Source organism: Somniosus microcephalus, unplaced genomic scaffold (genome assembly GCF_052327205.1).
Source record: "Somniosus microcephalus isolate GS21.2 unplaced genomic scaffold, FLI_Smic_1.0 unresolved_chr7, whole genome shotgun sequence".
Lineage (NCBI taxonomy): Eukaryota > Metazoa > Chordata > Chondrichthyes > Squaliformes > Somniosidae > Somniosus > Somniosus microcephalus.
This window is the reverse complement of record NW_028225185.1, coordinates 28,644,527-28,671,461: the sequence shown is the minus strand read 5'-3', so window position 1 is coordinate 28,671,461 and position 26,935 is coordinate 28,644,527. Positions and strand designations below refer to the sequence as shown.

Below are 26,935 nucleotides of genomic sequence, written 5' to 3'. Positions count from 1 at the left end.
ATTGTAATCTTTGTTTCAACAGAGTTGGGGTGGGAAAGAGAATGGATTCGGCCTCGCAGAGTGCTGCCGCGACTTACAGATGTCGGTAAGTGACGTTTCGCAGAAATTGCGATTTCAATCTGGGCCCCCGACGGTGCGAATATTCGGGTTCCCGACGTGAATCTGACCATTGACGCCATTTCCGCAACTGGGCTAACTCAAATGAACTGGAGTAAGCATAGAAACATAGAAGATAGGAGCAGGAGTCGGCCATTCAGCCCCTCGAGCCTGCTCCGCCATTCAGTGAGATCATGGCTGATCATCCAAATTCAGTACCCTGTCCCTGCCTTCTCCCCATATCCCTTGATCCCTTTAGCCTTAAGAAATATATCTAACTCCTTCTTGAATATATTTAATGAATTGGCCTCTACTGCCTTGTGTGGTAGAGAATTCCACAGGTTCACCACTCTCTGGGTGAAGAAATTCCTCCTCATCTCAGTCCTAAATGGCTTACCCCTTATCCTTAGACTGTGACCCCTGGTTCTGGACTCCCCCACCATTGGGAACATCCTGCATCTAGTCTGTCTAGTCCTGTTAGAATTTTATAAGTTTCAATGAGATCCCCTCTCATTCTTCTAAACTCCAGTGAATATAAGGCCAATCGACCCAATCTCTCCTCATACGTCATTCCTGCCATCCCAGGTATCAGTCTGGTGAATCTTCGCTGCACTCCCTCCATGGCAAGAACATCCTTCCTCAGATAAGGCGACCAAAACTGCACACAATATTCAAGGTGTGGTCTCACCAAGGCCCTGTACAACTGCAGCAAGACATCCTTGCTCCTGTACTCTAACCCTCTCGCTACGAAGGCCAACATACCATTTGCCGCCTTAACCGCCTGCTGCACCTGCATGCTTACCTTCAGCGACCGGTGCACAAGGACACCCAGGTCTCGTTGCACTTCCCTTGGGGAAAGGGGAACTGGTCCCCGCACACCTCTCCGCTGGCGCCTCCTTGTCCCGAGCAGTCGCACCACTTGGGACAATTTTTTTTGTTTTGTTGCTTAAGGGAGGTTGGGATCACTCTGCATCCGCTCTCTCTTTCTCTCTTCCCTGCCCCCCCCCCCCCCCCCCCCCCCCCAAGGAGGATGGTCCCTGGAGTTGGTGGAGGTCTGGGTGCCGGCTGCCCGTCTCCCCATTTCTTGAGCCAGGCAGTGATTGAGGCTGGCAATTGGCGGAGGTAGAGATAGCGCTGTGTGTGCCAGAGCAACAGTTTGCAGCAGCTTCCTAAAATGTTGTACTTGAAGCCTGGGAGAAGGTTCCTTTTTTTTTGTTTCATGTTCCAATCCATTAGCAACTGTGTCTCTTGCGATCGAATCCCCATTTCCTTTGTGAGCGTGGGCTGGGCACTGGATGTAAACAGGAAGACCCCGTGGAGCATCTGGTTAGGGCAGGACTCTAGGTTGTAGATCAGTGACTAAATCGGCAAAAATAAAACATCCCCCGTACTGTCGTGACTCCTTAATTCTAGGTCATAATGAAACCCAAGTATTTAATGTCCCAGCAAAGTAAGAATGAAATGTGCTTGCCTTCTCTCCCACCCTTCCGCCCTCCTGTTGTGTAATACTGTCTCACTGCGCGAGAGTCCCAGTGGTGGTGGGCGCGAGTGATCTGAGCCTGTCCGGGTCAAGCGGGGGGCGACGACGGCGGCAGCAGCAGCAGATGAACGGCCTCGGCTGGGGTGGCTCGAATGGTTCGCCGTTGCGGAGACCCGCAACGGCTCCCGTTGTTGTGGGACCTCGCCTGAATTTTTCCCAGCTTTGCAGTGCGGTGGGCTGCTCCCAACCCTTGTAATTTTCTCCCGGCTAGGTTGCCCTTCAATTCCCTCCGGCCCCAGCAGCCCCTCCCGCATGTCGTGCCAATCGAGCTGCTGTATCGCTTTACAGGGCTGCAGAATGTGTTGAGCATTCGATGCGTTGCCAGAGTGACGGTGTGCGAATGCACCGCTCTCGATTTTTGTGAAGTGTGTGTTGTTCTCTACCCAGTACAGTTAACGGACAAGAGTCTCTGCAAGCGATGGCGGCACGGAGCCCTGGAAGGGAACGAGTTGGTGCATCAGCACACTGTGCCATACGATTGTACTGAGCTTTTTGTACCATGTGCTCTCTCTTTTTCCCATTGCCAACTAAAGGAGGACCATGGCCCTGAAACTGCACTGTTTGTGGGGGGGTGGAAATCCAACGTGTGAAAGTTTACCGTTGGCCTGAAATCGCTCGCTCGCTCTCTCCCGCCACCCATTAGCAGAGGAGTTGGCCCGCTTTGTGCACTAGTGCCCGCAGTCCAAATTCAGAGCTCTGGTGTTTTTCCCCTTCCCCGTCCCCGTCAGGTTTGAGTTTGGAACCCAAGAGCTGGGATTCCTCCAGCTCTGGCTTTAATGTCGGCTGGGGTGGGAGGTTCATCCACTTTCGCCCCTCCAGTCTTTGCCAGAACTGGGCTAACCTCGGTCTAATAGGCTACAGAGCTTCGTAATTAAACATTAGTTAATAATAAAATGTTTGAGTACAAAGTAGCTCATGCAGAAGTGAGTAAAACCATAAACTGCAAATTGGGTATTAAATTCCCTCTTTTTTTTGTCCTTTTTTCATATAGAAATACCCACCTAGTGCAACAACACTACACTTTGAGTTCTATGCAGAGCCAAGTGCCGAGGTGAAGTTGGACAAAAAGGTGAGGTTTCTTTTTGTTTCTCCCCAAAAATATTGAGAGCAGACGTTAGTTTAAAGGACAAGGGGGAAAAAAAGTTGCATTGCTCTAGCGCCTTTCACGTCTCACCCGGACGTCCCAAAGGGCTTCGCAGCCAATGAAGGACTTTTTTTTGTTTAAGTGTAGCCATTGTTGCAATGTAGGAAAAGCAGCAGCCAATTTGGGCACAGCAAGCACCCACAGGCACGCAGTGAGCGAATGATCAGTTAATTTTTGTTGGTGATGTTGGTTGAGGGATAAATGTTGGCGGGGGCACCGGGGAGTGCTCCCCCCCCCCCCCCCCCCCCCCTCGCTCTTCTTCCAATAGTGGCCATGGGAGCTTTTACATCCACCAGAGAGGGTAGACGAGGCCTCTAATGTCTGATTCCAAAAGACCGCCCCCCCTCCGGCAGCGCGCCGCTCCCTCGGTGCCGCCCCCCCCTCCGGCAGCGCGCCGCTCCCTCGGTGCCGCCCCCCCCTCCGGCAGCGCGCCGCTCCCTTGGTGCCGCCCCCCCCTCCGGCAGCGCGCCGCTCCCTTGGTGCCGCCCCCCCCTCCGGCAGCGCGCCGCTCCCTCGGTGCCGCCCCCCCCTCCGGCAGCGCGCCGCTCCCTCGGTGCCGCCCCCCCCTCCGGCAGCGCGCCGCTCCCTCGGTGCCGCCCCCCCCTCCGGCAGCGCGCCGCTCCCTCGGTGCCGCCCCCCCCCTCCGGCAGCGCGCCGCTCCCTCGGTGCCGCCCCCCCTCCGGCAGCGCGCCGCTCCCTCGGTGCCGCCCCCCCCCTCCGGCAGCGCGCCGCTCCCTCGGTGCCGCCCCCCCCCTCCGGCAGCGCGCCGCTCCCTCGGTGCCGCCCCCCCCTCCGGCAGCGCGCCGCTCCCTCGGTGCCGCCCCCCCCCTCCGGCAGCGCGCCGCTCCCTCGGTGCCGCCCCCCCCTCCGGCAGCGCGCCGCTCCCTCGGTGCCGCCCCCCCCCTCCGGCAGCGCGCCGCTCCCTCGGTGCCGCCCCCCCCTCCGGCAGCGCGCCGCTCCCTCGGTGCCGCCCCCCCCCTCCGGCAGCGCGCCGCTCCCTCGGTGCCGCCCCCTCCGGCAGCGCGCCGCTCCCTCGGTGCCGCCCCCTCCGGCAGCGCGCCGCTCCCTCGGTGCCGCCCCCTCCGGCAGCGCGCCGCTCCCTCGGTGCCGCCCCCTCCGGCAGCGCGCCGCTCCCTCGGTGCCGCCCCCCTCCGGCAGCGCGCCGCTCCCTCGGTGCCGCCCCCTCCGGCAGCGCGCCGCTCCCTCGGTGCCGCCCCCTCCGGCAGCGCGCCGCTCCCTCGGTGCCGCGCCGCTCCCTCGGTGCCGCCCCCTCCAATCCCCTTCCACCAATTACTTTAAATCTGTGCCCCCTGGTTTTTGACCCCTCTGCTAAGGAAAATAGGTCCTTTCTATCCACTTTATCTAGGCCCCTCATAATTTTATACACCTCAATAAGGTCTCTCCTCAGCCTCCTCTGTTCCAAGGAAAAAAGACCCAGTCTTTCCTCGTAGCGAAGATTCTCTACTCCCAGCAAGTTTAGCATCTACCCTGTCAATCCCCCTCAGAGTCTGGTCGTCTCAATTAGATCACCTGTCATTTTTCTAAACTCCTGGGAATATGGGTCTAACTTGCGCCCCCCCACCCCCCCCCCCCCAATCCCAGGAATCCTAACGACCGGGGTAGGGCCATATCTGGAAACAGGAATGTACCTTCAGTACTCGAATGATTGGGAGTGTAGGATCTCGAATAGGCAGATGCCATGGAGTGGTACAAGGCTGTGACAATCCATCTGTGGATGGACTGAAGCAAGCTGTGTTTGGGATTCTGTACAGATATTCTGAGGTGTGTACATCGGGATTCAGCACACGCAAATTTGTTGCACCTTTTTTAAACTAGAGCCAATCTGCGGAGAAATCTCCACCAACGCAAAATATACCCTTTCAGAAAGACTCCCGTCTCTCCAGCGCCTTTCCCCACCTCGGGACGCCCCAAAGCGCTTCACAGCCAATTAAGGACTTTTTTTGAAGTGTGGTCACTGTTGTAATGTAGGAAACGCGGCAGACAATTTGCGCACAGCAAGCTCCCACAAACAGCAATGTGATAAATGACCGGATCATCTGTTTTAGTGATGTTGGGTGAGGGATAAATATTGGCCCCAGGACACCAGGGTGAACCCCCCCCCCCGCCTCTTCAAAATAGTGCAGTGGGATCTTTTGCGTCTTATTCAAGGGCAGACTAGACTTCTGTTTAATGTCTCATCCGAAAGACGGAACCTCTGACATTGCGGCGCTCCCTCAGTACCGCCCCTCCGACAGTGCGCCGCTCCCTCGGCACCGCCCCTCCGACAGTGCGCCGCTCCCTCGGCACCGCCCCTCCGACAGTGCGCCGCTCCCTCGGCACCGCCCCTCCGACAGTGCGCCGCTCCCTCGGCACCGCCCCTCCGACAGTGCGCCGCTCCCTCGGCACCGCCCCTCCGACAGTGCGCCGCTCCCTCGGCACCGCCCCTCCGACAGTGCGCCGCTCCCTCGGCACCGCCCCTCCGACAGTGCGCCGCTCCCTCGGCACCGCCCCTCCGACAGTGCGCCGCTCCCTCGGCACCGCCCCTCCGACAGTGCGCCGCTCCCTCGGCACCGCCCCTCCGACAGTGCGCCGCTCCCTCTGCACTGCACTGGAGTGTCGGCTTAGATTTTTTGTGCTCGAGTCTCTGGAGTGGGACTTGAACCCACAACCTTCTGACTCCGGCGAGAGTGAGACCCACTGAGCCCCGGCTGACTTGGCGCCGTTAACCTCTAACCGCAGGGTGTTGACGGCGAAGGGACGGGCTGGGTTGTACACGGCAGTATCTCCTGTCAACCAGCATCCAATATGTTACACTGCTAACGTGCTCCCGGCCTTGGAGAGCAGCGTCTCCTCCACTTTACCGCGAGCAACATTTCGGGAGATCACTTGGACTCGAAGCAAACTGGGGAATAACCGGGAGGAGAGGAACACGGCAGGCGGCCTGTAACACGGCTGGTGACCAGCTGTTGGATGTCAAGGGGGCATCTACTTTAAGGCCAAGCCATCACGTGCCTTTTTAAAGGATTGTGTTCCAATTGCACTTTCAGTCTTGAGTAAGAGAGCATCTCGTGCGAAGAGGTTTAGTCTTTAGTGCAGTCCTGTGTGTTTCCAACGGAGTGTCGTGTGACCATACACCATACTGCCGTTGTGTTCCTTTCACCCTGGCTCGCACCCTCAAACTGGCTGCCCCGTGTCCCTCGAGTGGCATGGAAGGTGGTCGTGTCTTGGGTTGACATCTGACGGTCATTTTTGAGGGACAGGATTCGGGGTGGCAGAATTGATGAAAGCTGCTTCCTGGGGACGTATTCCTTGCATAGTGCGACATTGACAAATAAACTGGGTTTGGGGGGGAAGCCAAGCGCCACTCTGCAAAAAGAACATAAGGATTAGTCATGATGTGGAGATGCCGGTGTTGGACTGGAGTGGGCAAATGTGAGAAGTCACACAACACCAGGTTACAGTCCAACAGCTTTATTTGAAATCGCAAGCTTTCGGAGCGCTGCTCCTTCGTCAGGTGACTACCTGACGAAGGAGCAGCGCTCCGAAAGCTTGAAGTCAGGTGACTTTACCTGACGAAGGAGCAGCGCTCCGAAAGCTTGCGATTTCAAATAAAGCTGTTGGACTATAACCTGGTGTTATGTGAGAAGTCACACAAGAATTAGGAGCAGGAGTCGGCCATTTGGCCCCTCGAGCCTGCTCCGCCATTCAATGAGATCAGGGCTGATCATCGACCTCACTCCACTTTCCTGCCCGATCCCCATATCCCTCGATTTCCCTAAAGTCTAAAAATCTTATCGATCTCGGCCTTGAATAGACTCAACGACTGAGCCTCCACAGCCCTCTGGGGCAGAGAATTCCAAAGATTCATCGCCCTCTGAGTGAAGAAATTCCTCCTCATCTCTGTCCTAAATGGCCGACCCCTTATCCTGAGACTGTGACCCCTGGTTCGAGACTCTCCAGCCAGGGGGGAAACAGCCTCTCAGCATCTACCCTGTCAATCTCCCTCAGAATCTGATATGTTTCAATGAGATCACCTCTCATTCTTCCAGAGAGTATGGGCCCAGTCTACTTGATCTCTCCTCATAGGACAGCCCTCTCAATCTTCTTTGCGATAGTTGGAAACCTTATTGAAAGGAAAACGATGGCCGCGGATGAACTGTGGTTCTGATCGGCTTTGTATTGCTGGGCTGTAAACTTATTGGGTTTGTTTCTCCCCGCGCACCCCACAGTTCGGTCGTTCGCTGACTTTTGTAAACCATTTTCAGCTCCCAATGTGCGCCGAGGGGGCTGTTGCATTCTGCAATATGGCGGAGCACTGCGCTGCATTGCTTTAACTTGTGTTGACCTGCGTCTTGTACCCTTTTCTGTTGCAGGCCACAGCAAACAACACACTACATTACATTCACATAGAGCAGTTAGATAAGGTGAGTGCTTCTGACTTCGACTCTCACTGCCGCGGTAAGGGGATGGGGGTGGGAAGAGTCTGTAAATTGGTAAGCAAATGCTGTGAACACTTGTCTGGTCTGTCCGCAGCAAGGCTTGGCGTCTTGGGCGTAGACCCTCGAGCAGATAGACGAGCCTCTGTACAAGGCCGAACAAAACTGAAGTCGCTGGCAGTGCTCAAAGTAGGAGCATTGGCCGACTCTTGGTCCTCCTCCTATTGTTCCCCACCCCCTTAGTGGAGTGGCACTGAAGCTCAACTGCAGCAAACAGACCAGCACCTTGGCTGAGATGAGCAAATTCCTAACAGACCAGGGGTTGAACCTGGAGCCTTTCTGGTCTGTAGCTCAGTACCCACAGGGTGGTACAGTTACAAATTTAATATTGGGGGTGGGGGCGGAGGGAAGAATCCTGGTGTGTTTATTTCCTGAAAAAAAAATTCGGTTGCCCAAGTTGGCAGAGAGGCCCCTCGCCCATTGGTGCCTATAACCAGATGATGAGGCGCCCGAGTTACTCGCGCGGTGGTTTTATCGTTCTGCCCTCCCTGGAGACACGTCTGGGTTCTGCTCGGCCCCCTGCTCTGTGACTAGAGCTGAGTGTGGGGACCTTGCTTTTAGCAGCATCGCTGGTGCGCATCTCTGTCCCCAGTGTGCGGTGCACCTGGTTCCTGTGCATTACCACAATGCACGTTCAAAGCGGGAGCTGCAAAGATGAAGTGTGCTGCTTTCCCTGACACTCGATCTGTGTCTTTCTGGTCTTGGGGGCCCGTGTGGGGGGAGCTGGGCTCTGCCCTTGGGGGCTGTGTGGAGGGAACTGGGCTCTGCCCGTGGGGGGAGCTGGGCTCTGGTCTTGGGGCCCGTGTGGGGGAGCTGGGCTCTGGTCTTGGGGCCCGTGTGGGGGAGCTGGGCTCTGGTCTTGGGGGGCCGTGTGGAGGGAGCTGGGCTCTGCCTGTGGGGGGAGCTGGGCTCTGCCCGTGGGGGGAGGAGGGAGCTGGGCTCTGCCCGTGGGGGGAGGAGGGAGCTGGGCTCTGCCCGTGGGGGGAGCTGGGCTCTGGTCTTGGGGCCCGTGTGGAGGGAGCTGGGCTCTGCCTGTGGGGGGAGCTGGGCTCTGGTCTTGGGGCCCGTGTGGGGGAGCTGGGCTCTGCCCGTGGGGGGAGCTGGGCTCTGGTCTTGGGGCCCGTGTGGGGGAGCTGGGCTCTGGTCTTGGGGGGCCGTGTGGAGGGAGCTGGGCTCTGCCCTTGGGGGCTGTGTGGAGGGAACTGGGCTCTGCCCGTGGGGGGAGCTGGGCTCTGGTCTTGGGGCCCGTGTGGGGGAGCTGGGCTCTGCCCGTGGGGGGAGCTGGGCTCTGGTCTTGGGGCCCGTGTGGGGGAGCTGGGCTCTGCCCGTGGGGGGAGCTGGGCTCTGGTCTTGGGGCCCGTGTGGGGGAGCTGGGCTCTGGTCTTGGGGGGCCGTGTGGAGGGAGCTGGGCTCTGCCCTTGGGGGCTGTGTGGAGGGAACTGGGCTCTGCCCGTGGGGGGAGCTGGGCTCTGGTCTTGGGGCCCGTGTGGGGGAGCTGGGCTCTGCCCGTGGGGGGAGCTGGGCTCTGGTCTTGGGGCCCGTGTGGGGGAGCTGGGCTCTGCCTGTGGGGGGAGCTGGGCTCTGGTCTTGGGGCCCGTGTGGAGGGAGCTGGGCTCTGCCTGGTTGGGTGGGGGGCAGGGAGCTGGGCTCTGCCTGTGGGGGGAGCTGGGCTCTGGTCTTGGGGGGGCCGTGTGGAGGGAGCTGGGCTCTGCCCGTGGGGGGAACTGGGCTCTGGTCTTGGGGCCCGTGTGGAGGGAGCTGGGCTCTGCCTGGTTGGGTGGGGGGCAGGGAGCTGGGCTCTGCCCGTGGGGGGAGCTGGGCTCTGCCCGTGGGGGGAGGAGGGAGCTGGGCTCTGCCCGTGGGGGGAGCTGGGCTCTGGTCTTGGGGGGGCCGTGTGGGGGGAGCTGGGCTCTGCCCGTGGGGGGAACTGGGCTCTGGTCTTGGGGCCCGTGTGGAGGGAGCTGGGCTCTGCCTGGTTGGGTGGGGGGCAGGGAGCTGGGCTCTGCCTGTGGGGGGAGCTGGGCTCTGGTCTTGGGGGGGCCGTGTGGAGGGAGCTGGGCTCTGCCCGTGGGGGGAACTGGGCTCTGGTCTTGGGGCCCGTGTGGAGGGAGCTGGGCTCTGCCTGGTTGGGTGGGGGGCAGGGAGCTGGGCTCTGCCCGTGGGGGGAGCTGGGCTCTGCCCGTGGGGGGAGGAGGGAGCTGGGCTCTGCCCGTGGGGGGAGCTGGGCTCTGGTCTTGGGGGGGCCGTGTGGGGGGAGCTGGGCTCTGCCCGTGGGGGGAACTGGGCTCTGGTCTTGGGGCCCGTGTGGAGGGAGCTGGGCTCTGCCTGGTTGGGTGGGGGGCAGGGAGCTGGGCTCTGCCCGTGGGGGGAACTGGGCTCTGGTCTTGGGGCCCGTGTGGAGGGAGCTGGGCTCTGCCTGGTTGGGTGGGGGGCAGGGAGCTGGGCTCTGCCCGTGGGGGGAGCTGGGCTCTGCCCGTGGGGGGAGGAGGGAGCTGGGCTCTGCCCGTGGGGGGAGCTGGGCTCTGGTCTTGGGGGGGCCGTGTGGAGGGAGCTGGGCTCTGCCCGTGGGGGGAACTGGGCTCTGGTCTTGGGGCCCGTGTGGAGGGAGCTGGGCTCTGCCTGGTTGGGTGGGGGGAAGGGAGCTGGGCTCTGCCCGTGGGGGGAACTGGGCTCTGGTCTTGGGGCCCGTGTGGGGGAGCTGGGCTCTGGTCTTGGGGGGAGCTGGGCTCTGCCCGTGGGGGGAGCTGGGCTCTGGTCTTGGGGCCCGTGTGGAGGGAGCTGGGCTCTGCCTGTGGGGGGGGGGGGGGAAGGGAGCTGGGCTCTGCCCGTGGGGGGAGGAGGGAGCTGGGCTCTGCCCATGGCGGGGAGGCTCCGGGTTGGGCTGACACTTGGTAGCAGTGGGGTATACTACCTGTTGTGCTCTGCCCAGCCTGCGGGCTTTGAAGGGTGGTTTGAGAACTGAGGGCGAGACTTTGTGCCATGAAGACAACTTGCTCATCATTGGCTTCCTTTCTCTTCCCAGATATCTGAAAGTCCTTCTGAAATTATGGAGTCTTTAACCAAAATGTACAGTATCCCAAAGGATAAGCAGGTGAGTGCTGCAGGCTTTACATTCAGCCCGATCCGATAAATGTCGACCATAATCTGTTAATTGGTGCTGGTGGGAGGACACATCTCGCGAGTAATTATCGGTTATACCAGGCGTGCCCGCCTTCGATGCTTCCCGTGCGGGGAGTGGGCGAATCTTGAAATGGGCCGTCTCTGGTTTGTGGTACGGGTCAGGAAGCTGCCTTTTCAGCTCCGGGACCCACGCTTGTGTCGAGTCCACGCTGAGGCGAGAGCCGCTGGCTATAAGGATCTGAAGCGAGCTGTATTTTGTGACACTCCTTGTCCTCCTGTAACTAATTACCAAGTCTGGCCCGATGTGGGACAAGGCTGGATCATGGGGAGGTCCCGTGTCATTTCAGCCTCGGGTTGTGGGGAGGATGGGAGAATAAGAATTAGGAGCAGGAGTCGGCCATTCGGCCTCTCGGGCCTGCTCCACCATTCAATGAGATCCTGGCTGATCTTCGACCTCAACTTCACTTTGCTGCCCGATCCCCTATCCCTCGAGTCCAAAAATCTATCGATCTCAGCCTTGAATATACTCAACGACTGATCCTGATCCTGTTCAGCCTGATCCTGCTCCTATTTCGTGTGTCTAATTCTGTTAGATTCAGGAGATAGTTCTGTGATAGTAGATTGGTGGTTAGGATCAGATCAGCCATGATCTTATTGAATGGCGGAGCAGGCTCGAGGGGCCGATTGGCCGACTCCTGCTCCTATTTCTTATGTTCTTATGAGCCTCCACAGCCCTCTGGGGCAGAGAATTCCAAAGATTCACCGCCCTCAGTGAAGAAATTTCTCCTCATCTCAGTCCTGAATGGCCGACCCCTTATCCTGAGACTGTGACCCCTGGTTCTAGACTCTCCAGCCAGGGGGGGAAACAGCCTCTCAGCATCTACCCTGTCAATCCCCCCTCAGAATCTGATATGTTTCAATGAGATCACCTCTCATTCTTCTAAACTCCAGAGAGTATCGGCCCAATCTACTCAATCTCTCCTCATAGGACAATCCCTCTCATCCCAGGGATCAATCTAGTGAACGAAGATGTAGCGAGAATCTGTGTTCCCTCTTATAGTTTTTTCAGTGTGCCGGCCCTTTAACGGGCTGCACAGCCGATTCCAATGTTCGCGCATGCGTGGTCTTTCTCAAAAGCCAGCGTGCGGCCTGCGCGGGACCTCTAGAGCACTGCATGGCCACGCAGCTCAGCAGGGACATTGGTGCGTATTATACTCCCACCTGTTTAGAATGGCTTGTGTTTGCAGTACTGCTGTAATGGTGGCTGCCCCCGGTGGTGGTTGAATTCACCCTCCTTTACTTTGCGGGGTTGGGGGGGTGGGGTGCATTTGTCAACACCACAGCTGTGCGTGTGCAGGCTCCAGGGTCCACAGCGCACAAGGTGGCCTCCGGCGCTGCGCTTGTTCTCCGAGGCAGCCCTGGAGAGCGGTGTTGCCCAGTCGAAACCTCTGACTAGCCACCGTGTGGCTACGGTTTAGCCACATGCATCACGACTCCCGCGCACTGCATGTAAATTTGTCACACGTGTACACTTAAGCATCGACCACCATTCCGTAACCAAGGAAGTAAAGCGCTCACAGATCAAAAAACCACTCGCGCACTGCTTTGTCATACACTCAAAGGTTAAAGTTTACACGCATACACCATGCAACTGATTGCGATCACACGCCCAATAGTGGTGTCCATTAATCCATATTAATCGAGAATCGGAAATGCAATAGAAGTTCCCAGTTAGCCGCATGTGGATAGTGGCTGACTTATTGGTCAGCACTGCCGTAGGGTAAGAGTGGGTATGCTTGCATAGTGGTTATGTTACTGGACTAGTAATCCAGAGGCCTGGACGAGTGATCCCGAGACAGGAGTTCAATAAAAAGCTAGTTTCAGTAATGGTGACCATGAAACTATCGGATTGTATCGCCCTTACCTGGTCTGGCCTATCTTCTTCTTAGGCAGTCCCTCGGAACCGAGGATGACTTGCTTCCACATTAAAAATGAGTTCTCAGGTGACTGCTGAGTCCAATGTGGGACCTACAGTCTCTGTCACAGGTGGGGCAGACGGTGGTTGAAGGGGCGGGTGGGTGGGGTGCTTGGGTTGACGTGCGCTGCCTGCGCTTGGCTTCCGCTTACTCCCGGCGAAGAGACTCGGTGTTCGGCGCCTTCCCGGATGCTTCTCCTCCACTTTGTGCGGTCTTGGGCCAGGGATTCCCAGGTGTCGGTGGGGGATGTTGCACTTTTTCAAGGAGGCTTTGAGGGTGTCCTTGAAGCGTTTCCTCTGCCCACCTGGGGCGGTCTTGCCGTGCCGGAGCTCCGAGTAGAGCGCTTGTTTTGGGGAGTCTCGTATCGGGCGTGCGGACAATGTGGCCCGCCCAATGGAGCTGATCGAGCGTGGTCAAAGCTTGGATGTTGGCCTGAGCGAGAACACTGACGTTGGTGCACCTGTCCTGCCAATGGATTTGCAGGATCTTGCGGAGGCAGCGTTGGTGGTACCTCTCCAGTGCTTTCCAGCATATGTGACTCCAGACCCACAGCAACGTGGTTGGCTTGTAACTGCCCTCTGAAATGGCAGCTCGCCACTACCTTCTCGAGGGGCAACTAGGGATGGGCAATAAATGCCGGCCTTGGCGGCGAGGCCCACATCCCAAGAATGAATGTTAAAAAAATGACCCTGCATCTGCTGGTGCTGCGGCTGCGTTATGGTTTTAGGCTGCCGACGGATTGGGAGAGCGGCGAAATACCATTGTATGATTGGTGACCGAGGGGAGTCATCAGCCAGGTGTAGAGCAGATAACCCTTCTCGCCTAGCAGCCACCCTTGGGTTCGACATGGTGACTGGAAGATTGCTGGCACAGCGGACTGGCGCAGGATGAAGGCATCATTAGGACTGAGACGAGGAGGAATTTCTTCACCCAGAGAGTGGTGAACCTGTGGAATTCTCTACCACAGAAGGCAGTTGAGGCCAATTCATTAAATATATTCAAGAAGGAGTTGGATATATTTCTTAAGGCTAAAGGGATCAAGGGATATGGGGAGAAGGCGGGGACAGTACGGAGTTTGGATGATCAGCCATGATCTCATTGAATGGCGGAACAGGCTTGAGGGGCCGAATGGCCTTCTATGTTTCTATCATGATTGTTGCCAGGATACTGGGCATCCACCATCATGATGTGCTGGGCGTGGCCACACTTGAATTGCACATTAGGTGAGTGGTACCCTTTGCAGTTACGGAACATCTCGCCATTGATGTGCGGCGCCTGCAAAGCCACGTGTGTGCAGTCAGTGGCGCCCTGCACCATGGGGAAGCCCAAAATCCTGCGTGCTCCTCCTGCTTCTCTCTCTGTCTTCTCCCTATAAAGAGAGAGAGAGAGAATGAAGTACGTTCTCCTGGAATACAGAACCTCTCTGACCTCCCGGATGTAGTGATGGACCGATGCCCCTTGCCTGTGACAAAAAACCGCAGTCGGCGCCCACTTCAATAATGAATTACTCCCGCGCCTGAAATTGGGAACTTGTGGTGCTTGATGCACCCAACTTGCTGCCCCACCCCCCCCCCCCCCCCCCCCCCCGCCCCCAAAATCTTATCTTCAGCGCGGCAGTGGGATAATGTTTGAAGTCTTGCTGCGGTTACATGCGTGCTCTTTTTTTTGACAGATGCTACTGTTTACACATATACGGCTAGCACACGGCTTCTCAAATCATAAGAAGAGACTGCAAGCAGTACAGGCTAGGCTACACGCTATCTCGATATTAGGTAAGTGGTCGTAAACATTTTGTGCCTGAATATGAAGTGTTGAGGAATCTGGCTCTGGCAACGCTGGCCTTAGTTATTTAAAAAAAAAATAATCTCAAGACACATTTTATATTTAAAATGGAAGGCTCCCGTGGGTAGTACCCTCGCCACTGAGTCAGTATGTTGTGGGTTCAAGTCTTACTCCAGAGACACGAGCACAAAAATCTAGGCTGACATTCCAGCACCACACTGTCGGAGGGTCGGTACTGAGGGAGCGCCGCACTGTCGGAGGGGCGGCACTGAGGGAGCGCCGCACTGTCGGAGGGGCAGTACTGAGGGAGCGCCGCACTGTCGGAGGGGCGGTACTGAGGGAGCGCCGCACTGTCGGAGGGTCGGTACTGAGGGAGCGCGGTACTGAGGGAGCGCCGCACTGTCGGAGGGGCGGTACTGAGGGAGCGCGGTACTGAGGGAGCGTCGCACTGTCGGAGGGGCAGTACTGAGGGAGTGCCGCACTGTCGGAGGGGCAATGCTGCGGGAGCGCCGCACTGTCGGAGGGGCGGTACTGAGGGAGCGCCGCACTGTCTGAGGGGCGGTACTGAGGGAGCGCGGTACTGAGGGAGCGTCGCACTGTCGGAGGGGCGGTACTGAGGGAGCGCCGCACTGTTGGAGGTGCGGTACTGAGGGAGCGCCGCACTGTCGGAGGTGCGGTACTGAGGGAGCGCCGCACTGTCAGAGGTGCCATCTTTCGGATGCGATGTTAAACCGAGGCACCCGTTTGCCCCCTCAAGTTGACGTAAAAAATCCCACGGCCACTATTGGAAGATATGGGGAAGTGCGTTGTGGGGAGTTCGCCCCGGTGTCCTGGCCAATATTTATCCCTCAACCAACATCACTAAAATAGATGATCTGGTCGTTACCTCATTGCTGTTTGTTGGAATTTGCTGTGTGCAAATTGGCTGCCACGTTTCCCACATTACAACAGTGTCTGCACTTCAGAAGTACTTAATTGGCTGTGAAGCGCTTTGGGACGTCCGGTGGTCGTGAAAGACGCTGTAGAAATGCGAGTCTTTTTCAGCCCTTTTATATTGAAGGGGTCCTGGGAGGACGGCCCTGCGACGTCTGTGTGCCGCGGTTCCTCGGGGCGGCCTCGCTGGAACAAGTGAGGGAATCTGGCTGCGTAGTTTTGTTTTGGGACTCGACTGCAGCTCGCGAGCAAGCGACTCCGTCGCTGTCCAGCCAATGGCGGTAATAGATTTCTACTGTCTCTGTCCATGGACCTTGATGGTATGCAGCCAGGCGGGTTAGAGGACCCCCCATGGTTGCAGTCCTGATCTGTGAGGAGTTGACTGATCTCGGCCAGGTCAGCACCCTGATTGGTCTCGGTGCTTCTGCATTGGGGGGGGCCGGAGGAAGTGTGGGGGGGCGGGGGGGAGAAAGAGAGGTTAATTGGCCAGGGCTCCTGCTCCTGATGACTATCCAGTGACTCCTTGTGCCTTCTTCTTTCTCCAGTTTACTCCAACGCGCTCCAAGAGTCTGCCAATAGTATATTATACAATGGTTTGATAGAGGAGCTGGTGGATGTTCTACAGATTCCAGACAAACAGCTTATGGTGAGTACGTTGTAAATGGGGCACTCGTCCACGCATGTCTTGTGTGTATATTTTGTACAGCGCACTGCACAAACTAAAAAGGAATGCAGGAAAGGGTGGGGGGGGGGGGTGGGTAATTGAAGTGCACTAGTCGGTAATGGAGAATGGGGAAGGCTGTCGGCAGCAGTTACTGCTGCAGCATGATCCCCAGTGGTGATGGGTTCACTGGCCTCAGCCAGCCTGGCAGTGGAGGTGTCGCTGTTGGCCTCAGCACCTCCTGACCTACGGGGGGCGGCGAGCAGGCAAGCGAGCCTGAGGCCACCGTCTGCCCGGCGAAGCCGTGTCCCGTCCCGGCCTGAATAGCTGTACAGCCTGCCGAGACACGAGTTGAAGTCACGTGTGGAGGGTGGCCGTTTGTGGAAGGTATCTGCACTAGGGGAAGTGTACTCCAGGAGGCAGTATCTACTGCTGGAGGAGTACAGACAAGATGGTGTCTTCGGCTGGAAAGCTATCCTTTTCTTTGGAGTTTCTGAATCCGGCCTGGACCGATGGGATGCAAGTTTTCTGTTTGCTGGCTCATGGCGCTAAGTGCAGTGTGTGTGGCAGTCTGCAGCCATTTCCTATCGCACCCACCCATACCTGAGCACAGGGTTAGACAGACTAGATGCAGGAAGGATGTTCCTGATGGCGGGGGAGTCCAGAACCAGGGGTCACAGTCTAAAGATAAGGGGTAAGCCATTTAGGACAGAAATGAGGAGGAATTTCTTCACCCAGAGAGTGGTGAACCTGTGGAATTCTCTACCACAGAAGGCAGTGGAGGCCAATTCATTAAATATATTCAAGAAGGAGTTGGATATATTTCTTAAGGCTAAAGGGATAAAGGGGTATGGGGAGAAAGCAGGGACAGGGTACTGAATTTGGATGATCAGCCATGATCGCATTGAATGGCGGAGCAGGCTCGAGGGGCCGAATGGCCTACACCTGCTCCTATCTTGTATTTTTCTGTGTTTGGTGTCGCTGAGAGAAATGGGCAGGGCTGGAATGGGAAATGGTAGATGCTCTTGAGATGTGCCTTGTTGGGGCAGTGTAGAAGGAGCTTTACTCTACACCCACCCTGTGCCTGACCGGCAAAAGATGGCAACCTGCAAACAGCGGCGAAAGGCTCATTGCCTCGAATTACCCATCGCCCGTGGTGAAGGCAGAATCCCCCAGCCAGCCCACCCCAATAAAGGAGTCTGTAACCTCCAGAGTTCGGGAGGGTAATCGAGCACCTGTAATGCCAGTTACCTCCCTTGCCATTTCCCTGCTTTCAATGAGAATCATTTCCCCCCCCCACTTCACCCATATTCATTTTTTTTCTTTTGAAAGGATATTAAAGCCGCTTCTTTGCGGACATTGACGTCAATAGTTCATTTGGAACGGACGCCTAAGCTGAGCAGCATTATAGACTGCACAGGAACGGCGTCGTACCACGGCTTTCTACCCGTGCTGGTGCGAAATTGTATACAGGCCATGATCGGTAAGTGTCTTAACATTTTCCCCTTTGTTTTATGATTGGGTGCGTAAAAAGCGAGCTTTGAGTGAGATTTATGAGAGTTTCTGAATGAGGTAATTTTTTTTTGATTTGTTCACTGGATGTGGGCATCGGTGGCCAGGCTGGCATTTATTGCCCATCCCTAGTTGCCCTCGAAGGTGGTGGTGAGCCGCCGCCTTGAACCGCTGCAGTCCGTGTGGTGAAGGTGCTGTTAGGGAGGGAGTTCCAGGATTTTGACCCAGCGATGATGAAGGATCAGCGATATATTTCCAAGTCAGGATGGTGTGTGACTTGGAGGGGAACCTGGAGGTGGCTGTGTTCCCACGCGCCTGCTGCCCTTGTCCTTCTAGGTGGAAGAGGTCACGGGTTTGGGAGAAAACCGGATCTTCTGATTGTTGGCAAACGCTACGTGTGTTTTGGTCAGTGGGGTGCCTGGCGAGTGCAGAAACCCATCCCCATGTTTGGGCCCTCCAGCCCCATGTTTGGGCCCTCAAGCCCCGTGTGAACTATGCGATTAGAGTTTGGACAACACTCCCTGGGATCCAGTGGGTAAGGGGATCTTGCCCAAGTGCAGAGAACTTGGCACAGGTTGGCATGAGCCAAGACTTTGCATCCTCTAAGTGTGTGTGGGGGGGGTGGGGTTTCTGCTCGAGTTTAAGCAACTGAAACTACGCAGCTTCCCACTGCCAGTCCCACTGCCCTGTCCATCGGAATATTGGCTGGGAGGAATCCTCGGCGCCGGTGAAGGTGGCAGGCGGCAGTTAAGTTGGGAACAATCCTCAGACAGCAGCGCTGCACGAGCTTTTTTATCCATGAATGAAATAGGAGGAAGATTGTCGGTTGTTTTCCGCATGTGTCCAGTTATTGTGATGCTGTTTAATGAGACGCATCAGGTGCCAGGCTGCGTCTGTGGGGCATGTGATTACAGATCGGAGATGATTATTCTCGCTGTTTTCACCTTTCTGGCGAGGACACCTTTGGTGCACTGCGTTAACTGATTTTTCCACACAGCAAGGTCCCACAAACCAGTGAATGAATGACCAGGTCGTCTGTGCCTTGGGATCTATTGCATCCACCTGACCAGGCCTCTGTTTCACGTCCCATTGCAAGTGCTGCACTGGAGCCGCTGTTTGACTGGAGAATGTGCCCAGTTACAGCAATCTGACTTTTTGTGTGGCTTTACAGCAACAGGCCGAGTTAAACCCAGGCCCGACTTGAGTGGGATGCAATCCTGCAAGGAAGCCCCGTTACACATTAGCAAAGAGGCTGTTGGCGTGCACAGACCTCTCGTGAAATAATGCACTGAATATTCCTCCCGGAACCAACACCAGCAAAACCGCGTCGTTTGGCTATTCACTTTTCTTTTTGGGATCTTACTGTGTGCAAATTGGCTGCTGCATTCGCTGCCCTATTTTGAGGACGTGATTTGTTAACACCCCTGTGCAAAAACAGCCCATCTTCCATTATAGCATGAGCCATGTCACGGGGCATTGGCTAATCTATTTTGATAAAGGCCGTTTTTACTTGCTATAACTTTTTTTTTGCAATTTTTAATTAATTGCCCCAAAGGTCGTTGTCATGTGTGACTTGTTCGCCAATGTTTCTGAGGTAGAAATGGATTTGAATTGTATCTGGTATTTTGATTTTAAAATTCTCATCCTTGCGTTCAAATCCCTCCGTGGCCCTCGCCACCCCCCGCCTATCTCTGTAACCTCCCCCAGCCCCTACAACCCTCAGAGATCTCTGCGCTCCTCCAATTCTGGCCTCTTGAACACCGCCCCCCCCCCCCCCCCCCCCCCCCGGATTTCCATCGCTCCACCATTGGCGGCCGTGCCTTCAGCTGCCTGGGCCCTGAGCTCTGGAATTGCCTTCCTAAACCTCTCCGCCTCTCTACCAATATCCCCCCCGAATTTTTAATTTGGGTGCGCGTCCCAGACTGTGCGTGACCATCAGACGGCTGGGCGGCCACGCAGCTGAGAGGAAACGTTGCTGTCTACCCCTCTCTCCCTTCAAGACGCCCCTTAAAACCTGCCTCTTTGACCAAGCTTTTGCTTATCTGTCCTAATACAGGAAACTTTGTGATATCCGGCACTGACGGGACCGAGCTGTTGCCAATCTATCAAAACTGCCGGACATACCAGCGTTAATGTTGAAGCATATGGAGGTTTTCATCTCCGTATCTGACAACAAACACTGTTGCTTAGCAACAGCTTCAGAGACTTTCCAGAGCCTGACTGTTGGGGGGGAAAAAAGCCACGAGAAGAAAAATAACCTAACAAAACGGCTCCCGATTTCTGCCGTTAGATCGAGGTTTCCGGACATACAACCTCCGGATAAACCAAAGTTTCCTGTATCTCCTTATGTGGCTCGGTGTCAAATTTTGTTTGGTAATCGCTCCTGTGAAGCGCCTTGGGATGTTTTACTACGTCAGAGGCACCGTATAAATGCAAGGTGTTTATTGCATACGGGTTAAGTAGAGGTACAGCATTCCTGTATCGCTACTGTTTATGTTCGAGCTGAAATCTTCCATTAGTACTCTCGGTTTATCGCCCATCTGGGAGGAGGTTTATAATTTGTGTGGTTTTTTCTCTCCCGTGTTGCAAGTGAAGGAGAAATTTCACGCCAGTTAGATATTCGTCTGACTGGTAATCACTCCTCCCCACTGAACAATTAGCCGCAAGGTTTCAGCTAAAAGCTTGTTTAATGCTGATTGCGTCTCTTTTTAAAAAATGTTTTTTAAAATCCTGCTGTCAGATCCAACAATGGAACCATATCCCCATCAATTTGCAACAGCACTGTTCTCATTTCTCTACCACCTGGCCAGTTATGATGCTGGAGGCGAAGCCTTGGTCTCCTGTGGAATGATGGAAGCTTTACTCAAGGTAAAACTCTTTATTTTGTCGGGGAGAAGGGTTGAGGGTATTCTCCGGAGGTCCACTTGCCTGCCATACTGGAGAGGGGCCTGGGTGAAGGTTCAGCAAGGAAGTTGTGCTAAATCTTTTATAACGCACAGGTTCGGCCTCAGCTGGAGTATTGTGTCCAATTCTGGGCACCACACTTTAGGAAGGATGTCAAAGCCTTGGAGAGGGTGCAGAGGAGATTTACTAGGATGGTTCCAGGGATGAGGGACTTCAGTGATGTGGAGAAGCTGGGGTTGTTCTCCTTGGAGCAGAGAAGGTTAAAGGGAGATTGACCAGAGTGGTACCAGGGATGAGGGACTTCAGTTACACGGAGAGACTGGAGAAGCTGGGATTGTTCTCCTTAGAGCAGAGAAGATTAAAATGAGATTTGATAAACCCTTCAATCATGAAGGGTTTTGATGGAGTAAATAAAGAGAAGCTGTTTCCAGTGGCAGGAGGGTCGGTAACCAGAGGACACAGATTGAAGATAATCGGTAAAAGAACCAGAGGGGAGATGAGGAGAATGTTTTTACGCAGCGAGTTGTTGTGATCTGGAATGCGCTGCCTGAAAGGGCGGTGGGAGCAGATTCAATAGTAACTTTCAAAAGGGGGATTGGAGAAATACTTGAAGGGGAAAAATGTGCCAGGCTGTGGGGAAAGAGCAGGGGGGAGTGGGGCTAATTGGAGAGCTCGTTCAAAGAGCCGGCACAGGCACGACGGGCCGAATGGCCTCCTGTCGTGCTGTATCATTCTATGATTCTATAACTGACCCCAGTACCACCTGCGAGGATGCACGGGGAAGATGTCTGCAGTGTGTCTCTTCATGATACAGTAAGTTTTGCCACTTCTCTTTCCCTAGGTGATCAAGTATCTCGGCGACGAGCAGGATCAGATCACCTTCGTGACCAGGGCTGTCCGAGTGGTCGACCTCATCACCAACCTGGACATGGCAGCCTTCCAGTCTCACAGTGGATTGGCCGTATTCATCAGCCGGCTAGAGGTACGTGAGCGTTTGTAGTTTTAGCCCACTGTATGTTGATGTGTAGACTGACCCAGGGTTGTTCTGAGAGTTGCATTGTATTTCAAAATGATGGAATCATACCGAGTTGTGATCTGGAATGCGCTGCCTGAAAGGGCGGCAGAAGCAGATTCAACAGGAACTTGTGGAAAAAGGAATTGGGTGTAGATTTTTGTTAGCCCAAGGGAGTTGGGGGATGTGGAGCCAAGGCGAGCGGATAGAGTCGGGGTGCAGATCGGTCATGATTTCATTGAACGACAGAACGGACTCGAGGGGCTGAATGGCCTCCTCCAGTTCCTATGGTCCCATATACATGAAAAGGAACATTTGTAAGGCTGCAGGGAAGGAGCAGAGGGGGCGAAACGGAATTTATTGGATGGCTCTGAGCAAGCCAGCTCGGGCGCGATGGGCCTCCTTCTGTGGCGTAAGATTTTACGTATTCCGAATTGTTGCAATTTTCTTCCCCCCCCCCCTCCTCCCTAACCCAATCAGCCATTCTCCTGTGAATCTACATGGTGAGCGGCAGCAGGTTGTTCGGATATAAGGACGTAGCATAATAGAGTCCAACCTGGTCCTTGCCCATTATCTACAAATGTACGTGTTCCATCAGGAGTTAATACAAAGCGAGCAGGAACTCGGACTGATTTCTATTCCTCCCTCTGCACTGTCCCATCCAACACTCCCAGGGCAGGTACAGCACGGGGTTAGATAGAGTAAAGCTCCCTCGACACTGTCCCCATCAAACACTCCCAGGGCAGGTATAGCACGGGGTTAGATACAGAGTAAAGCTCCCTCTACACTGTCCCATCCAACACTCCCAGGGCAGGTACAGCACGGGGTTAGATACAGAGTAAAGCTCCCTCTACACTGTCCCATCCAACACTCCCAGGGCAGGTACAGCACGGGGTTAGATACAGAGTAAAGCTCCCTCGACACTGTCCCATCAAACACTCCCAGGGCAGGTACAGCACGGGTTAGATACAGAGTAAAGCTCCCTCACACTGTCCCCATCAAACACTCCCAGGGCAAGTACAGCACGGGGTTAGATAGAGTCAAGGTCCCGCATAAGAGATTAGCGTATAAAGTTAAGGCACATGGGATTGGGGGCAAGGTATTGACTTGGATAGAGAACTGGTTGGCAGACAGGAAGCAAAGAGCTGGAATAAACGGGTCTTTTTCCGAGTGGCAGGCAGTGACTAGTGGGGTACCGCAGGGATCGGTCCTTGGGCCCCAGCTATTCACTATGTATTAATGATCTAGGCAATGGAACTAGACGTAATATCTCCAAATTTGCAGACGACACAAAGCTGTGTGCGCTGTGAGGAGGATGCCGAGAATCTCCAGGATGATTTGGGCAGGTTGGGTGATTGGGCAAAAGCATAGCAGATGCAATATAACGTGGATAAATGCGAGGTTATCCACTTTGGTGGCAAAAACAGGAAGGCAGATTATTATCTGAACGGCAATAGATTGGGAGAAGGGGACGTGCAACGAGACCTGGGTGTCCTTGTGCACCAGTCGCTGAAGGTAAGCATGCAGGTGGTTAAGAAGGCAAATGGTATGTTGGCCTTTGTAGCGAGAGGGTTTGAGTACAGGAACAAGGATGTCTTGCTGCAGTTGTACAGGGCCTTGGTGAGACCACACCTGGAGTATTGTGTGCAGTTTTGGTCGCCTTATCTAAGGAAGGATGTTCTTGCCATGGAGGGAGTGCAGCGAAGATTCACCAGGCTGATACCTGGGATGGCAGGAATGACAGATGAGAGATTGGGTCGATTGGGCTTGTACTCGCTGGAGTTTAGAAGAATGAGAGGGGATCTCATTGAAACTTATAAAATTCTGACAGGACTGGACAGACTAGATGCAGGAAGGGTGTTCCTGATGGCGGGGGAGTCCAGAACCAGGGGTCACAGTCTAAGGATAAGGGGTAAGCCATTTAGGACAGAGATGAGGAGGAATTTCTTCACCCAGAGAGTGGTGAACTGTGGAATTCTCTACCACAGAAGGCAGTAGAGGCCAATACATATTAAATATATTCAAGAAGGAGTTGGATATATTTCTTAAGGCTAAAGGGATCAAGGGATATGGGGAGAAAGCAGGGACCGGGTACTGAATTTGGATGATCAGCCATGATCGCATTGAATGGCGGAGCGGGCTCGAGGGGCCGAATGGCCGACTCCTGCTCCTATCTTCTATGTTTCTCTACACTGTCCCCATCAAACACCTCCCAGGGCAGCTACAGCATGGGTTAGATAGAGAAAGCTCCCCCTGCTGTGCCCCAACAATGTGCCTTAACATCAGCCTGGGGGGAACCTGATAGCTGGACAGCCTGACTAACCTTTATTCTCTTCTTTAGCACGAAGTTGATATTTGCAGGAAGGAGTGTCCGTTTGTCATCAAGCCAAAGATTCAGCGATCGACCACGGCTCCGGAGGGAGAGGAGATGGAGACGGATTCTGAAGGTAACCGCTCGCCCTTCTATTACCCAGCAGTGACTGCGCTGTTGAAGCGCTTTGGGACGTTCTGAGGTAGTGACTGGTGCACTATAAATGCATGCCCCCTCTGTCTTTTTTTTTTTCGTTCTGACTTTCTTGCAGGTCAGTTCCAGCAGCCCAGTAATGTCTCCCATCCTTGGGTAGAAATGCTGTGCTGTGACCTGGAAAATGGCCAGGTTTGTTTTAAGCTGCTCGGCCCTGAATTTACAGAATGCTTATTCTGCAATAATCTGACGGTGCTTTTGATGTAGCAGTGATATTGGACATCTATATTGACCAAGCAGTGAGTGTACTAAGCACTCCTGTAAGGCTCCGCCTGACTGGCTGTTACTCGGGACTCTTCCACGCCTGTTGTTGTGTCCAGAAATAAGTGTTGCTGGAACATCTTTGCAGCTGTGTAAAATTCCAACTTGTCAGTAGAACTTTGCTATTGTTTTCTGCACTCCCCATCACAATCGAGGAAGTTTTGGCCTCATTTACGGTCCTTTCTCTTGCAACCCCTGATAAGGACCAGTTTGTTAGATGGTTACGCACACTTCACAAAACTAATCAATGGCCCAGCATTGGCGTTCAGCTCTCCAGTTCAGGTAAAGCCCAGGTCAGATGCTCAAGCCAAGATCCCTCTGCTTCAGCCTCGAGGTTGCGTTCATTCTCCGATCATCTCCATCTGCAGCAGTGTGATCTATCTTTCCATTTAAGGCCTCTGAGATTGCTTATCTGAGTGCTGACTAATTACATCGAGTCTCCAGCGCAGAAACAACTACAACTACTTGTATTTATATAGCGCCTTTAACCCAGTAAAACGTTCCAAGGCGCCTCACAGTATTAAAAGACCAAAAAATGTTGACACCGATCCACATGAGGATAAATTAGGGCAGGTGACCAAAAGCTTGGTCAAAGAGGTCGGTTTTAAGGAGCGTCTTAAAGGCGGAGAGGTTTTGGGAGGGAATTCCAGAGCTCGGGGCCCAGGCGGCTGAAGGCACAGCTGCCAATGGTGGAGCGATTATAACCAGGGGAATGCTCAAGAGGGCAGAATTAAACCGACAATTTGGCCAAACTGGTCCGTGCCGGCATTTCTGCTCCACTCGAGCCTCCTCCCACCCCTCTTCATCTCACCATCAGCATCTCCTTCTATTCCTTTCTCCCTCATGTGTTTATCCAGCTTCCCCTTAAATGCAGGGACTGGGCACTGAGTTTGGATGATCAGCCACGATCTCATTGAATGGCGGAGCAGGTTCGAGTGGCCGACTGGCCTACTCCTCCCATCTTCTATGTTTCTATCTGTGCTATTCACCTCAACCACTCCCTGTGGCAGCGAGTTCCACATTCTCACCACTCGGCGTAAAGAAGTTTCTCCAGAATTCCCTATTGGATTTATTTGTGACTATCTTACATTGATGGCCCCTAGTTTTGTTCTCTCCCTGAAGTGGAAACATCCTCTCTTCCTCTACCGTATCGAATCGCTTCATAATTTTAAAGTCCTCTCTTTGGTCACCCCTCAACCATCTTAATGGCAAGAAACTTGAAAGTACTGAAGTACAAAGGGATCTGGGGGGTCCTGGTGCACGAAACTCAAAAGGTTAGTATGCAGGTGCAGCAAGTGATTAAGAAGGCCAATGGAATGTTGGCATTCATTGCTAGGGGGATAGAATATAAAAATAGGGAGGTATTGCTTCAGTTGTACAAGGTATTGGTGAGACCGCACCTGGAATACTGCATACAGTTTTGGTGTCCATACTTGAGAAAGGACATACTTGCTCTCGAGTCAGTACAAAGAAGGTTCACTCGGTTAATCCCGGGGATGAGGGGATGGACATATGAGGAGAGGTTGAGTAGATTGGGACTCTACTCATTGGAGTTCAGAAGAATGAGAGGCGATCTTATTGAAACATATAAGATTATGAAGGGGTTGCATCGGGTGGATGCAGGGAGGATGTTCCAGATGATGGGTGAAACTAGAACTAGGGGGCATAGTCTTAGAATAAGGGGCTGCTCTTTCAAAACTGAGATGAGGAGGAACTACTTCACTCAGAGGGTGGTAGGTCCATGGAATATGCTGCCCCAAAAAGCTGTAGAAGCTACATCATTACATAAATTTAAAACAGAAATAGACAGTTTCCTAGAAGAAAAGGGAATTAAGGGTTACAGGGAGCGGGCAGGAATTTGGACATGAGTCTAGGTTCGGATCGGTCATGGCCCTGTGGGTAGCGGAGCGGGCCCAGGGGCCGTGTAGCCTGATCCTGCTCCTGTTTCGTGTGTCTAATTCTGTTAGATTCAGGAGATAGTCCTGTGATAGTGGATTGGCGGTTAGGATCAGATCAGCCATGATCTTATTGAATGGCGGAGCAGGCTCGAGGGGCCAATTGGCCTACTCCTGCTCCTATTTCTTATGTTCTTATGTTTAAAGTGCCCCAACCTGTTCAGTCTTTCCTGATGGGTATAATCTTAGTTCTGGTATCCTCGTCGTGAATCTCTTTTAGCACCTTCACCAATGCCTCTATCAGTTATATAATTGGCAGACTTGTGCTGTTGATGAGAGCTTGGGTTGTGTGCGTCCCCTGGACGGACGCTCTGCTTCGGGCTCATGCTCGCCAGTAATTGACGTTCCCAATTTAATGAGGGGCACAGCAGCTTATGGAACCAAGGTGGTGATTGCACGTGGCTCGAGTCTCCTCTTGTTGCTGTGAGGAGGCACGACGCAGAGGCTGTGCGTGCCGTGCCTACTGTGAGGGGGAGGAAAAGCTAAAGGGAGAGTCAGCCTGGCTGCCACCCTGCACCTCTCCTTTGGTAACTTGACCAAGCTCCTGGGAATAAGCTTTGAGAGCGTTCCAGATTTCCACTAGCCTTTGTGTGAAGAAGTGCTTCCTGGCATCACCCTTGAACAGCCTGGCTCTAATTTGAAGGTTCTGCCCCCTTGTTCTGGACTCCCCCCACCAGAGGAAATAGTTTCTCTCGATCGACCCGATTGAATCCTTTAATCATCATCATAATGAGGTGTCTAAAACGGTACACGCGGTTTCCAGAACACCCAGTATTCACCAGAAACATTGCAATGTTGCTCACTGTGTTTACTTTGTCTTCTGTAGTTTCAGACATTGTAATGGAGAGCAGTCCTGGTCCTTCAACTTCGACAACCGAGCCCAGGCCGGATGCAGAGTCGCGAGGGCCGAGTACCACCACCAGTTACCCACCGAGAACTGGTAAGAGTGGTGGGTGCTCTGTGTGTGTGTGGGGGGTGGGCAGGGAGGAGGGTAGGAGCCTCTCCAGCCTTGGTTCATC

At 54.5% G+C, this 26,935-nt stretch overlaps 1 protein-coding gene across 1 annotated transcript in view; it reads left to right on the top strand.

Annotated features, from left to right (window-relative positions):
- Nucleotides 1–26,935, top strand: part of huwe1 (HECT, UBA and WWE domain containing E3 ubiquitin protein ligase 1) — a 286,926-nt gene that overhangs the window by 78,924 nt on the left and 181,067 nt on the right. The window contains 11 exon segments of the mRNA XM_085978299.1: nucleotides 23–85; nucleotides 2,628–2,705; nucleotides 7,154–7,204; nucleotides 10,299–10,367; nucleotides 14,045–14,144; nucleotides 15,633–15,733; nucleotides 17,081–17,231; nucleotides 20,001–20,128; nucleotides 21,006–21,146; nucleotides 23,518–23,623; nucleotides 26,743–26,856. Of these exon segments, the coding sequence (XP_085834425.1) occupies nucleotides 23–85; nucleotides 2,628–2,705; nucleotides 7,154–7,204; nucleotides 10,299–10,367; nucleotides 14,045–14,144; nucleotides 15,633–15,733; nucleotides 17,081–17,231; nucleotides 20,001–20,128; nucleotides 21,006–21,146; nucleotides 23,518–23,623; nucleotides 26,743–26,856 (1,102 nt within the window).